The sequence below is a fragment of the Rattus norvegicus genome, chromosome 1 (assembly GCF_036323735.1).
Source record: "Rattus norvegicus strain BN/NHsdMcwi chromosome 1, GRCr8, whole genome shotgun sequence".
Classification (NCBI taxonomy): domain Eukaryota; kingdom Metazoa; phylum Chordata; class Mammalia; order Rodentia; family Muridae; genus Rattus; species Rattus norvegicus.
In genome coordinates, this window is record NC_086019.1 from 6,622,706 (window position 1) to 6,639,327 (window position 16,622).

The 16,622-nt window shown below is 40.6% G+C and overlaps 1 protein-coding gene across 11 annotated transcripts in view; it reads right to left on the minus strand.

The window, feature by feature from the left end:
* Positions 1–16,622, minus strand: part of Adgb (androglobin) — a 143,770-nt gene that overhangs the window by 48,843 nt on the left and 78,305 nt on the right. For 9 of the 11 annotated variants that reach the window (XM_063280793.1, XM_063280794.1, XM_039098478.2 and 6 more), the window contains 13 exons: positions 16,229–16,358; positions 15,920–15,953; positions 14,778–14,955; positions 13,706–13,769; positions 11,883–11,985; positions 9,748–9,889; positions 8,128–8,242; positions 5,849–6,016; positions 4,775–4,910; positions 4,091–4,228; positions 1,986–2,079; positions 1,231–1,365; positions 590–743 (listed from right to left, as the gene is read on the minus strand). In XM_063280793.1, the coding sequence (XP_063136863.1) occupies positions 590–743; positions 1,231–1,365; positions 1,986–2,079; positions 4,091–4,228; positions 4,775–4,910; positions 5,849–6,016; positions 8,128–8,242; positions 9,748–9,889; positions 11,883–11,985; positions 13,706–13,769; positions 14,778–14,955; positions 15,920–15,953; positions 16,229–16,358 (1,591 nt within the window). Of the gene's footprint in view, positions 1–589; positions 744–1,230; positions 1,366–1,985; positions 2,080–4,090; positions 4,229–4,774; positions 4,911–5,848; positions 6,017–8,127; positions 8,243–9,747; positions 9,890–11,882; positions 11,986–13,705; positions 13,770–14,777; positions 15,015–15,919; positions 15,954–16,228; positions 16,359–16,622 lie in introns of those variants that run through there. The other 2 variants (XM_063280796.1, XM_039098496.2) reach the window with 2 other exon arrangements.

Genomic DNA, 16,622 nt, shown 5'->3' on the forward strand with positions numbered 1-16,622 from the left:
TTCTGAGAAAAAAAGGAACAATGGTCAAAACAACAGAACTACACAGAACGGAATCTAGGAGCTAAAATAGATCTCCCAGCTTCCAGTCCATATCCACTAGGTTTCCCATGATTCCCTAATGTCTAATGGAGAATGTGACTGAAAACATGAAGGGATTAAAATATGGGAAGAGCAACATCTGATGGAAGGCCAGGGTATGTCATCTATACAGCAGGCAGCCCACAGTGCTTCTTGGCCTAAGGAAGTCATGCTGCCTTTGAAGACTACATGTGGGGGCTGTGTGTGTGCTCTCAGTTCCCTGAAAGTCTTAGGAGAACAAGGCTCCCTGGGAAATAGCGGCACCCCTTTGACCTGTTTCAGAATAGGACCAAAAGAACTCCTGGGATCCGTTTCTGTGTTCAGAGTTAATGTGGCTTTGTTTTCTATCCTGGACATGTGTAATGTGTTTTTTTCTGAAATGTAAAAGTGTGCTGCCAAGTTGCTCACTCCCATTGTACAGGGATGGAGCAGGGCACCCTTCCTTCTAGCAGAGCTGCCAAGCTTGCTGTTGGCTGCTGTTCTATCACCTAGGGCTACATCTCGCACCTACCTTGTTCTTGGAGTAAAGGTAAGGCACCACTTTCTGAAACACCTTTGGCACCTGCTCCAACGTGTCATTGTTAATAACATGCAGCATGCATATCTGGAGTGTAGTATATACTTTGGGGAGTAAGATTATATCTTGAGGAACCAAAAATGTTTCTCTGTAATTACAAAAGCATGAGCCTTTCTTAATGCAACTCTCAGAGCCTGGAATAGAATTTAATCCCTAATAATCTTTGCAAAACTTTCAAGTTGCAAGTAACTAAAAGCCTTATACATCTTTTCCGTTCCATGTTACTATTACTGTGTCATTTTCTTGTCACTTGTGACTTGTACTTAATATGCTATCGCTTGGAAATAAATGTTATCTATCTGCACCGGAAACAGACTGACTTATTATGTTAGCATATTCACTGAAAATGTACAGGTTATTTACACATTTCATGTTTTGATGTGAGGGATAATGATAAAAATTTTCTGACATCATATCATAAATATGGAAAGCTTTGATGTATCATTTATGGAAAAGTTTTTAGCAAATATCAGAGTCTACAGGTTGATACTTTTACTGCTAACCATACTTTTACTCTTGAAACTGCAGATCTGAACACTTCATGCAGTCTGACGATGGCGTCATTCACCACTTGCCTGAATACTATAAACCAGGAATTTGGTGGCTGGTCTGTATAGTTCACGGTGTGGTCAGCAAAGGCCAGCTTGGTCTCCTCATCTTGATAGCATGGGTAGGACTCCATAGACTTACACTTGCTTTTAAACATTAGTCTAGAAATGTAAAAATAACTTGACTGTCAATGACAAAGCACTTTTAAAGTAAACTTCATTTACAAAAGAGACCTAGTAGCCCCTGAAATAGCCTGCCAAAGTTTGTCAGTTCAAGGTCAAAGAGGCAAGGTGTGATTCATAGCATCTGGTATCAAGCAGGGAGAAGTACACTACAGCTCAGGTGTGAATGGTATCTTTTAAAGGCATGTAACTGAAAGAGGATATATTGCTAAGCAAGAGAGTAATTAATGCTCATAGAGGGAAACGAGGTTTGGTGTTTAAGCATAAAGCAGGGCAAAGCAGTTATAAGTTATATTATACTAGAATTTTTTGTTCCCTCTGTTTTCTGGCTCATGCAGCTGACTAAACAAATCATGGGACACTCTGTCTCCCTTCAGAGAACCTGGTGACTTCTGGGCTATCTCTATTCCACAACGGGGAGGAGTCTTCCCTTCCTGGCTGAATCTAGATCTACCTTCAAAAGCACCATGAATCCTGGGTGTTTTCCAGACTGTCTCAGCAGCTATCTGGGATGGAGGCCGTTATAGCCATACAGAACCATTCTTCCCTGGAGATCTAGAGTATTCTTTAGCTACAAGAGGTCTAGCAGTGTTCTTTACCTTAAGAGAGACAGTGCATATTGCTCCAAATTCATCTCCAATACTGCCCAAATTTTCTGAAGTGTATCTGCAACACTGATATTCTCCTTTGTTTCTAAACAAAAACAACGGTAATAATATGGTAATGGTGGTAATAACAGTCATAGTTAGTAATAACAACAACAACAACACTAAATCCATAAGATATCTGAACCATGATTTTGTACAATTTTCATTTTGCAAGTAGAGAATTTGAAATCCACTAGAGGAGGCATGTAGATCCTTGTGCTCCCAGGTAAAGTGCTAGGGAAAGCGGGAAATGTTAAACACACAGGCTTCTCTCATAAAGAAAAAGATATGTAACCTACTTTCCAGTCAGAAACTTGTGAATGGATATAGTTAATAGTCTAGTGACTTCCGTGCTATCTCTATGGCCAGACCACATCAACTCCTTCAGACACCACCATGGTCTTGATTATCTTTAGCCTGTGTTTCAGTTAATCTGTTAGAATATATCTTTGTGTGAAAATACCACTTTGCTTTGCAAGAGCTTTGACACAGTCATGTCTTAAGTTTTGTTGCACAGCCAGGATCGAATTATTTATCACCAGAAAATTGTATTTTGCTTAAATATGCCTAAAATAAACTCAGTAGGGTCAGACTCTAGAAGTTTGAGCCAATGCAGGCTACCAAGTTGTGTTGAACAGGGTATCTTGCCTCTCATGGATCAATGCTCTGCTGGCTGTGGTGTTTGTAAAGACTCCCACAATCCTCAAGTAAGATGGCTCTAGGCTCCAAACTGTGAGAGGCATAAAAGCATGTTTAAAGCATAGAGCTATCAATGTCTAGATGAGAGCACTGCTTATGGGATTCTACTGTTTTCTCTCATCTTCAACCTAAAAACATAGGGGTTTTGATGTTGTTTAAGTGATTCCTGAAACGGTTTATGTAAAACGATCTTCTGTCAGACCAAAAATTCCCATGGAAAACCTTTACCCAGAAAAAGCAACTGCCTACATTTAATTATTCTAAAGAATACACCTGGCTGGATGGCATGACCCTCTGGCTATTGCACTGCCCACAGATGGCTTTCCAGTACATGGACAAACTAATTGCCAGGGGACATGCTATCCTGAGTACGCATCTCCAAGTCAACATGACAGAAAAGGGCCCTCTCTTTTTCTTAAGTCCTGCTTGAGTTTTCTCATTGCTTGACCAGGGTCTGAAATGGGAACCTTAGCGTTTGCTTCTGTACTGTGTGCCTGATGTCAAGGGGCAGCTTTGCCTGAGTGGCTGTCTTCTCTGACTGAAACCATCATGGGTGAGTCGTCCCTGAGATTCATTCAGTAAATACAAGTTGAAAGAGCTACATTATGAAATTGCTTGCACTTCTTCAGTTTCGAGAATTGGGGGGTGGGTGGAGCTTATCATAGAAATATAATAGTTACTACTAACAGAGAGAACCAAAGATATTTTTTTGATAAATGACATTTGTTGTCTAAGCAGAAAGTCATGAAAATCAAATAATTATAATTTACTTCTATTTCTAGCTTGCTCTTTCCTTCCCCTCCCCCTTCCCTTCCCTTCCCTTCCCTTCCCTTTTCTTCCTCTCATTCCCTCTTCCCTTCTTCATTCCGTCTTGCCTTCCTGATTTCTTGAGCTGGTAACCCAGGTCAACCTCAAACTAACACTAGCAATGCTTTCACCTCATCTTTCTGACTGCTGGAACTACACTGTACACATCAGCATCCCTTCACTAGCAATGCTTCTATCACAAACTATTTACTACATACATATTCTAAAAATCTTTGGGTATCTAAACTCTTTGCTCCTTCGACAAACATTTCAGCAAACTACAATGTTCTATCAAAGTAAATCTTTCCCCCTCAAAGGGTCAATGGGTATTACATGATGAATGGACATGATTGAATATACCTTTTGAATTTTAATTTGACATTAAACACTGATGAGTTCTGAGAATGAGAAAATAAACTCTAACCAGTTCCTTGCCTCAGGGGATTTCAGTACTTAGTAGATAAAATTAATGAAGTATTCTGTGAAGTAAGGTGACTCTAAATTACCACTCATTCCTTCCTATACACTTTTCAAGGGCCTTAAAACCGTACCTGGTGTCCTGGCTTTCATGAGCAGTCTGACATAGTTCCCTTTCCACATGGACTGAATTTTCACCGCAGCAGCTATTTCCTCGGGAGAATACTCCTTTTCATTTACTGGCATAGAATATTTAAGGTCTACCCATTCCGCTGGCAAGGGAAAGACAAACACTGGATTGGGATTTGTATTTACTCCTTTTCCCCAACATTTAATGCCTGCAGCTGTGAAAGCCTTCAGACATATAAAATTCCACAAGGCTGGACTGAACAGCCCATTTCACAGTGCCCACTGAGCTTAGGTAAAGGTCTGGGGAAGGAAGCTGTGGTATTTCAATGACCTGCCTTAGATTTCCACCGGAAAGGGGACAGATGCATCCCTCAGAACTGAAAGGAAACAAAATAGAGAATAGAAACAAGATGGTAAGAGTAAGAAGAAACTGAGGCATCTGCTCAAGGGTCCTTAATTCAAGCCAGGCAGGTCAATGACAATACAGAGGAATTCTGGGTCCCCAGGAAGTGCACATGACTGGGATGCTTCCTCAGCAGACTATGGGAGCCTCCGGAGCATCCATCCCAGAGAGAGCTGGAACGCCATGGTTCTCAGGCAGATATTTGTCTCTGCTACACAGCAGATGAACATATCCATTTTAAGTTATTTATTACTTCCGTGCTCAAATACTTAGAATGAATCAGCACCTAAAGAGGCATCCTCTGAGAAGGAATCCAGCAAGTCCGTGTCTAAAACCATAGCCCGAAATGCAAATTTGAAGTTTAAAGGAGGCTTGGCTACTTGAGATTTTTTCATTAAACGCCACAATGATATATGGAAAACCTGGAAAAGATAAAAATATTCACAGACACACACACACACACACACACGCACACACACATACACACACAGATACACACACGCACATACGTGTAATTAACAATAGTGGACAATGTAGGTTGAACTATGCATGGCAAATGGAGCGCAGTTGTTCTTTACTAGAGGATTTGCCTTGTCTCTTGAGAGTATAGGTAAATTATGATAAAATATTTTTAATGCAAAGGAAAATTTACTTGCGCTTGTTTTAAGCATGGTGCATACTATTAACTTACACAAAATTACAGCTTAACTGAATGTCTTGTGTTTTTTATTTTGGCTATGAAATTCCTCCCTCAAGAGCTTTTGGTAAGGTCAGAGGCATTTTCTGTTGTCACAACTGGATGTTATTGGCATATACAGTGGCAACAAGTGATCTGCGACACATACCAAAGGGCATAAGACAGTCCCGTAATAAAAATAATTTAAGCTGAGTACCAGTTGCACAGACACTGAAAAAAACAAGCAAAAACAAACAAATAAAAGCAGATGTAACTGGACTGCCCTGCAGCTGGGGTAGCCATTACCCCTCAGTTTCCTTCCTTGAGAGATAACCAGGAGTATCCTGACTTCCCCTCCTGTAGGGTACCTAAGAAACCAGAAAGCCACTCAACCTCAGAAGAAGCTAGTGCTTTATGAGGGAGGTTCCTGGGGGCAACTTGAACTATTGAAAAAAATCACTGCCTGGTGAGTTTCCTTTATGGAAACATCATTCTCAGTTTAGCAAAAGCCTCTGGGTGGGCAAGGCTCAGTAGCCCCCAGCAGCCACTATCATATTCTTTAATTTCTTTCTCTCACTCCTCTAGACTCCTCTCTGCAAACCACTACCCCAGACTCAGCATTTGGACTACCACTTTCAGACGGGAGGTTTGCTGCTGTGAGCTTCAGAACCAGAGATTGCTTACCCGGAAGTGTTGAAGCGTGAGTTCTTTGTTGTTGAGGGGGATAGGGTAGTGAGCTGCCTGCAGATCCCTCAGAGCTGCAGGCAATTTACCTCTGTCTTTGAAATTAGCAATCACATTGCCAATAGCCTTCATAATCATTACAGACTGTTCTGTAAATCGGTAGCTCTCCTGTGAAGACAGAGCATGCATGTAGCAACCATCCTCCTTTTTATTAAAGGGCAACTAACTTCACAAATGTTCAGTCTCCAGGGAAGAATATCCTCTGCTCTGTGACTGACTGAAGGTTATTTTATTTGTATAGAATCGAGTGAACTGAGGCTTTTTATTGGATGCTATGGTCTAGGAGACGTGAAACATGGGTTGGAAGTCCTCTGAGAGGGGCTGCAGGAGAGGAATTCTACCCCTGGGATGGAGTGGGAAAACGCCATGGTATTAATGTCCAGAGCTAGTTCTAAAGGATGTCTGGGAGTTAGATTGACAGAGATTGGGGTTTTGAGGACTGAGGAGTAGAGAAGATTGCAGGGAGAGAGTGTTGCAGGATAAAGACCAGTGTGTGGGCTAGCTTTGGCTGCCGGCTCCCTCCAGCTCCGAGAAACAGCAAGAGCTCCAAGTTGACCAGAGATTCCAGGAATCAACCAGTCTGAGATGTCTGAAGACTGTTCTGGTTGGTGTATATTGGGTAGAGTTTGAGTCGCCTGGAGCCACATATGCTGACTTAGAGGAAGTTGGAGAAAAACTGACTGAGCCATTTTTACTATCTCTCTAGGGGGTGTCATAATGCAATCATTGTTTTATGGATATGCAGATGACTCAGAGGAGGCCCAGCAAATGTGCCTTGGCAACATGGATGCCCTGCTGGGTGAGAAACTATTGACAAACAGGTACTTTCTCACCTTCATGCTTGAACGCCCTACATGATCATTCCAAACATCAGTGTCCAGAAAGGTCTTGACTCAGTGTAGTCTAGTTAAAATAAGCCTCTACCCAGAGAAATTATCTGGTTATATAGCATATCTGGGAATGATCAGTTATGACTCTGGGAGTTAGGGTGTCTTAGATCATGGGAAGGCTATGTTTTTTGTGCTTCCATTAAAATAAACACATCATAGAGTTTAATCTTGACTCCAATAACCCTTATAACATAGGAACATTATACCATCAGAGAAATAAGAACTTTCTCAACAAAATAATCCTTAGGAATTCATTCTCCTGCAAGTTGGATAATGCACAGCCCACAAATGGAATTGCTTTAAAGAATTTGAAAAATAAGCAGTATAAAGTGAAGCATGGCATGTTTGTAACCCAGATACTCTGGAAGCTAATGCAAGAGGACCACAAGTTCTAGGTTAGCCTGGGATATATGATGAGCTCCTATCTCCACAAAACTGAAGTAACAAGACAAACAAACCTTCCAGAATAGTCAAGGAAACAAAGAACACCTGATGAGATCAACTTGATGTTCCCTTAGTGCCTACTGAGCAGAATAGAAAGCATGTGAAGAAGAAACTGCGCATCCTTCAGATGGACGCCTAGAGGAAACTTGTAGACTCCTATCTACACAGGCTAGAAAACATGAGGCAGGCATGTCTAGACCATCAGAACACAGTGGAAAGGCCCACTCTTCAACCCTCTTGCTGTTGTTCCAAGATTTTTCTGGCTGCCTTAGAGAATCCCGTGATTGTACCATCTGGAGGTTTCAGCTAGTTTTCTGGGGTTTTTAGTGTGTTTGTTCTGGACATTTTAGTAAGCCATTAGAGATGAGAAGGCACTGGGTGTCAGACAGCAGAAAATAGCAAATTCTTACCTCCCCTAGGCACATGAGTAAACCGCGGATATTTTAAACAAAGGGGGAGGGGGTAGTGGAGTTACTACACCCATTTTCTCTCTGAGCAGAGAAAGGAATAGAAGAAAGAGGAGAGAGGAAGAAGTGATGGGTGCTTCCAGTGGAACACTCTGACTCCTCCTCATCCTGAGATACACTCTTTTAAGGAAGGGGTGGATAGGGAGGAATGCTCAGATTTTAAGTGTCATCCAAAGGACTTTACTGGTGCTTTATCCCTCTCAAGGACCACTGCATCTACCTGAGGAGATGCTGATAGACATCAGAGACTCAACAGAGGAGAGGTGTGTACAGTTGTCAAGGATGAATTAATTGTGTTTCTCAGAGATTACATTTCAACATTTCTTAGAGGATATACAAATCATTTAATAGGGAGGAGAGAAGCTAAATAAATAAATAATAGAATTGAGTTAAAACCTTTGCAACCAGAGATATTTACCGGCTCAAAGTTGGGCAGTACAACATCTTCATCACCAATGACAAATGTTGTCATGCTGCAGACATGTATGGCATGCCCCACAGGGGAATATGCATTGAAGAGCAGCATATGCCTCCTAGAGAGAATGGAAACCATGTGAAGACCATGCTTCTTCTGTTAAATGTATTTCACCTCTGCTAGTTGCTTGATCAGAGTTTGGAAGACAGAAGTTAGTGAAAAGTTGTTTTGTTTTGGTAGGTTTTTTTTTTTTTGGTTTGGTTTTTGTTTTTGTTTTTAAGACAGAAGATGTGTACTCTAGGACAACCCTAGATAATCACAAAATCTGTGTTTTACTAGTTGTAGGAGACAGAAACAATTAGACAACATGACAGATTTTCACACACTGAAGATGTCTCCCACAGATTGTTTTTCTTGTTGAGCACAGGGCTTTGCAGATTCACAATCACATCTCATTTCGCACATGTAAATTCTCTCTCTACTATCCAGTATCACTGAAAACAGAGACAACCACTTTCCTCCCTTACTAGGCCTTTAGATGGTGCTCAAAACAGTGGTGGCTTAGGGCCTGTGTAGAGAGATGCAACTCCAGGACCATCCTTTTTAAATCCCTTGTGCTTGGTGGGTGAACAGTAAGATAAGTGGCTCTCAACTTGTGGTTCATGAAGCTTTTGGGGTCAACTGACCTTTTTCACAGGGGTCATGCAGCAGACATCCTGCGTATCAGATATTTACACCATTATTCTTGACAGTAGCAAAATTATAATTATGAAGTAAAAACAAAAATAATTTTATGGTTGAGGGACCACTGCAACATGAGGATTGCAGCATTAGGAAGGTCGAGAACCACTGAGTTAAAGAGTCTCATAGAATTAATTTGATTTCTGGATTGTCTCTATATATAGAAACTAGATTGAGAAATTTGTTTTTTTTTTTTTTTAGATTTTCTAGACATTATGAATGCGTAACACACATTGCTTTAGCATTTTGTTTTGTTGCTTAGGATCTGCTTTTTGCACACAGTCTATAACTTTTCACTAATGGCATATAATTAAAAAGATTGATTTTAGGATAGAATTCCAGTAAAAATATTTTCCATTTGAACTATAAGACAGTATTCCAAATTTTGTACACTAAAAATCAATAAAACACTTCCAGGGTGTGTAATTTTCTTCAAACAGAAAGTGTGATGTGTTTGCCTAGTTTTAGAATAATTAAAATATACCACAGGTGAAAATTCTAGGTTGGTGGGAAGAAATGCTATTTTATAATCTAAATGCAATCCAAACTTACACAGAAACATGTAGAATTCTTGTTAAAGAATAGTGATTTATGAGAACATAAGAGAAATTCTTGACAGATTCATTCTAGAAACTTCTGGGTTAAGCCAGGCCCTTTACATATACACCTACTGGACCACCAACAATGATCCTTCCGAAGGAGCATCCAGTGTGGCCCTAAGAATGTCATTTATTGAAAGGATTCTTTCTCTTGAGAATCCCAATGACAGATAGGCACCTTGTGGAATCTCACACCAGAAAACAATGAAGTAGAATCCCCAGTGCCTACTTCATTAGTCACAATCTAAAATCCACAAACATGGGAAAACAAGTCAGACCTTACCCAACAGGCAGACGCACCATGCTGGCCTTCGTAGCATAGGTGTGAATCCTCAGAACAACACTAAGAGGCTTCAGGGACTTCCAGGTGATGGCTTCAGCTGTCAGGAGCCCAGGCTCCACAGGAGGACTCTCTTTTGTTAAGGCTTTGGGAGAAGGGAGATGTGTTGAAATATGATCATGGAACAATAACCAGCCTCCACTTGCCTTGCTTCCTGTCCAGTAATACTGTATGTAATCCTGAAGATGAATCAGGTACTGAAGATATTTTAAAAGCATTGCTGAAATGCCAGAAACTACATTTGGAAATTTGGGAAATGGTGCCTACCTTGGCTCCTGGCTCTGCCTCCCTGTTCAGTTTGCCCTTCATAATCATCTCCTCAGACAGAAAAATTAGGATGAAAAAGTTGGGAAAAGGAGAATGTGCAGGTAAACTTCATCATAGTCTGCCACTATTTCTTCTCATCTCTATGTACATGATTAGAATATATTCTGGGAGTCAATTTTAACAGGGGAAATTGTGTAATATCCAGGATAGTAAGAGATTTCTAAGACTATTAAAGAAAATCAAAATATTCCTTTGTCTGTGTAAGTGTTTGCTTTCAAATTCAGCCTTTGAATTTATGTAGAAGTTGCAAGGAAAAACCTTTAAAGTTTTTCTTTAAATGTGCATCAATAATTGTTTTTCATTGATGACTGAGAATAAAATGCATTTTGCCTTTCTTCTAAAACACTCTCAGGCTAAAGATACAAGGCCACAGCATCCTCATGCATGGCAAATTTCAATGTCCTAGAACATGAGAACTTCAGAGCTGTAAGCCAAGTCAAGGTATTAAACTGAGATCGCTAAATTTAGAAAAGTTTACTAAATGATTATTTATTTGGTGTCGGCTATGTAAGATTCATTATTCAACACAATTGAGATCCATGCTGAAGTGTAAAAGCCCTTACCATTAATATTGCCACAACACTCAATTCTTATTGAGCAACTCTAATGTGACAGCCTGAGTTAAAGATATGCTTCAGCAATGTAGGTCAAAGGATCACAGAGTGATCACAGCATATATCAGAAGACCTTGCATTATGCCCACCTACTAAGTAAGAGGCAGAATCGGTTAGGGCTTCCTAGAGTTTGTGTGGGAAAATGAGGGCAGAGATTTCTCACTAAAGTCAGCAGCATGGCTTCCAGTGGTAATGAATGGCAGTAAGAGCAGAGACTTGAAGAACGGAGACTTCAAGGTTTAAAGTAGTCACTTGTGAGAGCAAGAGTGGAGGAAGGACAGCGCACACTAAGGAATGCCTCCAGAGAGGGGCTTGCTGACACCAGGGCTCCTCAGTATTGACTGGACTGGTCAGGAGGGATTTTCCTTTTCCCAGGCATTTCAGATGCTCTTTTGCAGCCAAGGATTAGGCAGAGTTTAGCCAAGCATGGGGATGTGTATCAGGGAATGGTGATAGAAAGAAAAAACAGAAAGGTTCATATAGTTCAGCGTCTAGAAATCCAAGGAAACTGTACTGGATTTCAGGTTAGCACTCCTTCTGCCTGTATAACAGTAATGGGAACTGGCTGTGTGCACAAGGGGCCAAGCACATGCAGAGGATCCACATGTAACAACCTACTCTCATTAAATCAGACTCGGTCTGAGACCAGCATTAACCCAGTCCATGTGTAGCACTTCCAGGGTTAGACATTTTCCACAAGGCTCTACCACACAAAGACCTCGCTAACTGCATCACCCATGCTGGGGGACAAGCCTCCAGTACACAGCCTTGGAGGAAATGGCCCTATAAGTCACAGAAGAACCTAAATGGGAGAAAGGAAAGGATCACTTCTGATCATCGTCCAATCAAGTAGGAAGATGAGGACCAGTAGAGATGAAAAGAAAAGTAAGATTAAACATGCCAAAGAGGTGAGTGAAAGACTGTGACCAAGAGAAAATTAGGGGGCAAACTCATCACAGTCTCCAGTGTGGAGAAGCAAGAACAAGAGAGGCAGTGGCAGGGCAGTCCTGGGTAACTCAGTTTCTTTACCTATGTTCTGAACTAACGTTATCGTTACATGTTCCTGAGCTGTTACATGTTCCTGAGCCCACCTGTGCTCTGGACATCCAGATGATCCCACTCTCAGAACCCTCTTACCTCCAGATTCCCCCCAGCGCACCAAAGCAGAAAAGCAAACCAGTAGTTCAATAGGCTTCAGGCTGTCCACAAAGAGATAGTAGGGCACACGCTCTTCCATGAACTGCAAGAAATCAGAGCAGGGGTCAAACTTAGCAATCCACTCATCCTGCCAGTCATAGAATAGTCCACACTCTTCTCCATGAACAAAAATAGGGGAACTGCAAATTCCAGAACTAAAGTGGTGAGAAAGTGAGAAGGCTGAGGGTAGAGAGTCAAATACAGACAGACATGGACAGCCAGACTGAGCATAGCAGAAAAGGAAATTGCTTAGTAGGGATGCTTTTAGGCATTTTGTAGAACGGTATATGGCAAAAACAGACAAATGAAAACCTCTTTTCATTCTTTTCACAAGCTCTTCAGAAATACAACCATGGCTTGCTGGTGTCCATCCAGGATAAGGTTTTGTTTTAGACATACAGTGAAGGGATTGGTCAGACCAGAGTTGTTTGAAAAGGCAGTCATATACATCCATGTGGTTAGGGTTTCAGTGCATTCTATAGAGAATTATGAACATTTCTAATTCCCAGGAAAATACAAAGCAGGATGAGTGGGCTGCCCAAGGCACAGTTTGTAACTAGCAAAACCAGGGTTGGAACTTAAGTTTGACTCTAACACTGTACTTGAGACTATTACCTTGTTAGTGCTTCATAGCTCCGTGGTTCTTTAGTATAATTTTAAATGATGGCAGGAAATAAGGACATTCAATAAATCTAATTGTCATTCTGCTGTAGAAGTATGTATAGAAGTGCTTCTTTACCACAATGCAAACAAGCCGTCAATATAGGAATGATGAATAATTTCTAGCCATATTGTAAAAGGAAACCTTGTGATTCAACAAACTATAAAATGATTGAGAGAAATGTCTGGCATGGCATAAGACATTCCAAATAACTGCCTCCCTCATCCAATATTTTCTATCAGTTACCATCCAACCATTTACTTCATGTTTCCTTTAATTTGCAACATACTAGTGTTATGGACGGTTGCTTCAAATACTACTTGAGCATGAAGGACCTTGGGTCTCCCAGCCCAACATGTGTGTACAAGGAGGAGTTTCTTCATTTTTAAAGGTTTAGCAGTTGGGGTATTGGTCACCCCTAAAGCCATCCATGAATGACTTTCAAAGGTTTCTAACCCATCCTTACCTTGAGCATCAAGAAACTATGAGGTGTACTGTGGCCACTGGCTCTGTGCTAAGTTGTCAGGTTCAATGACTAAAGCTTAGTCTCGCACAGCCAATCCTTCCTCTCAGACTAAACGGGAAGCTTTGAGCTCCAGTGTCTACAGCATTTTCCCACCATTATGCATGTCATAACCATTCAGAGGAATGAAAGAGCCTCATAGGCATGTCACCTTAGTTTGCTAAATTGATATTTTACAGGAAAAAATAATTATGACTATCACTTTATAAAAATAACAGAAGAAAGAATAATTGACTGAGTCACTGTATATATGCCCATAATTTAAAAACAGTTGGTGGGTTTCAAAAACGATGAACTGTATTTAATAAATCACAGCCAACATATATCATGATTTATTAATAGGTATTCTTCTATGTATCTTACATACATTATCTCAATTATATTCCAAATGTGTGGGTGAGTGACTTTTGGGGTTGCAAACTAGTAAAGCATGCCTCATTTTCTGTTCAAGGGGTGAATTAAAAAACCAATTATAATTGGATAACAGATTTAGAAATGCTTGAGACATACAAAAAAATCTTTTAGTAAGGTGATTCTACATAAACCTTATGCATAAAATGGAAACCTTTATGTACTTACCTTGAATTCTGATTTTTGAAAATTAAGACAATAAGAATTTGGCTTGTGGAAAATATATATATGGCTGAAAAAGAAAACATTTATAACTGGTTATTGTCAGTACATACAAAACTAGTATTGAATGTTCAGTTTCTTAGACTCAAATAATTATGGACAGAAAAACTTCTAAAGAACTGAAGCATTTGTTGTTATAATGGGACAAAATTATCTGAGTGGGAAAATTCGTCTTCATTAAGAAGCATTTGAGGAGAAACTAAGAGCACCTATACCAGGGTTTGGCTGCTAGTGTGCTCTTTGGATAGATTTTCAGTGCATCTGCTATTCTCCCAGCAGCAGGTTGAAGAGGGTGCAGAGGCCACATCATGAGGAAAATAAATAGGAAGTTTCCATTGGGTCCTTCCCGAACCTCCATGCAAAAGGAGGATCAGAGGGGATGGAGGACACCAGGAAAACATGGTTCACTGAATCAGCCAAGCAGGGCTCATATGGACTCACAGAGACTGAAAGGGTAAGCACAAGGCCTGCATGGGTCTCTACCCAGTTCTCCCTGTATGTAATGGCTGTCGGCTTGGCTTGGTGACATTTTGGATTCCTAACTATGGGAGCAGTTGTGTCCCTGACTCTTTTGCCTACTCTTGGGACTTCTTTTCCCCCTCTCAAGTTTCCTTGTCCAGTCTCAACATAAGAGCTTTCGCCTTGTCTTAATGTAGCTTGTTTTGCCCTGTTTAGCTGTCATCTCTTGGAGGCCTGCTCTTTTTTGAAGAGGAAATAGAAGGGGAGTGGATATTTGGAAGGGGGAGGTACAGGAAACAGAGAGGAATGAAGGGAAGGGAAACTGGTCTGGAGTACTGTATGACAGAAGACTATTTTCAATTAAAAGAAAAAATATTTGTATTATGCTAACTCCCAGCCAATATTTGCTTTCCTCTTTTGAATGATAGCTAATAATTGATAGATCATAAGAACAATAAATAAAAACACAGAAACTGACCCAGCTGTGAACCTATATTGTACTAGAGCTTGGAGTTGATCCAGTACAATCTAGTCAGATGAATTTCATTTGAATACTTACTGAAAGCACACACAAAAGTCTTCAAAATCTAGCCATATTTCTTTGGAAACACTTTCGTTTACTGCTAGCTCTTCCTGTGACTTGTCCAGTGTTGCTGTAGTCAAGCTAATCAAGTCCCTTTCTAAGCTAATAGCCTCAAGTTGGTGGGCATCCGCCAAGGCAGGCTCTGAGGGTTCATCTGGGAAGGCCAGAGGACACATACATCAGGTATATCTTACACTGTTAAGTGACAGGCTCCTAAAGTATAAAAAATAAATGGTAAGGAGCATTTCAAATTCAAGTCCTATTTATGAGAATACATAAATAATAATCGCTTACGTGCAGCCCTAAAGTCCCTGAAGGCATGGTTCTCACACTTGGATTTTATGATTCAGGAAACTAGAAATGACTTTGTTAAGTTAGGAACAGGTTCTTTAGAAATCGCAATGTTAGGACAGAAACTAATGAGCCTATGTGCTTAAAATCTTCTACAGAGGTCTTATTTTAAAAAGGACAGTCCAGGGAGCATAGCGCACCATGAAAATATGACAGTCTGTTGGCCCGGTGTATGCAGTCAGCCTTTTAATCATTCCTCTCAGGGGCTATGTAGCCACAACTTACATTTATCAAGCTCTGTTACAAAGCTCATGTAGAATCTTAAGTCAACTTTTTAATAGACACATGTGTGACATGTCTTTTAAGTCTGAGTTCTTACCGAGTCTTTAGTTACTAACTGGAACTGCCAATGGTTTCAGTATTCTGACCACAGCCTTCATGTATTAAAGGGCACGCACCTGTGGGCACTGGCCTGCAAACCCAGGGAATTCAGAACTTGAGGCCAACTTGGACCATAATGAGTTGTACGCCAGTCTGGGTGATTTAGCAACACCATGTCTTATATAAAATACCAAAATAAAATGATCATATGGACTTTCCTCACAGTCCGCTGATCATATCCTCCTCCATTTCTATTTTACATTGAATTTAGCCTATAAAATTGTCACATGTCTCTAGGATGGCATAGCTAAGAATTAGTAAATCATAGGAAATGCTGAGAAGAGGCTCAGCTGGGAGAAGGGAGAGCTAAGTCTGTCCAGAAGCAAGAATTTTGTGTGCTTCCATCTCCACGAGAGAGCAAAACCGTGAGAGGATTGTTAATTTACCTTTTCCAGGTGTGGTTTGTAATGCAATATTGGCCTGCAAAGTGAAAAGGAACAATGATAAGCATATACATAATTGCCCACATTAGAAATGTATGCAGTTTCTTTAACAGGTTATAGGCAGTGAGGGCCAGAGGGGACATGGTGGACTTGCACAAGTGGAAGGGAATGCCACTTTCTAAATGCCCACAGAGGCATGAGCGGCATGGCGGGGAGGGTTTGATGGAATTCTTCATCCTTCTGAGATGTGGTGCATACACGCTCACAATTGAAGATAAGTCTCATATAGTCCGGGCTTGAGCTGGTCGGTACCTGAGACTGATTTCCAGCTATTATGCTCATCTCCCCTTGGCTGGTACTTGCAGCTAAATCACTTTCCACAAGGGGAGGAAGACTGGATCCCAGCGGCGTTCCTTTCTTAATGACAGATTGTACAAAATGCCTAGTGGAGAAAAATCCCACACAACTTCTGTTACTGTAATTTCTGACTAACAGTGGTCAATGACTAAGCTTAGTTTTGTCAACAACAACAAAAAAGGTTTGATTCTGTTCATTTCCTTCTTATTCTTTTACAGAGAAGTTTTTAAAAATTATTTCTGAATAACTTATTATACTACTTCTTATACTACTACCTCATCAGTCAGCATATTGCTGTAAATTTTTTTTCTGGGACACTGTTTTAAAAATGTGTGTGTTTATTATCAGA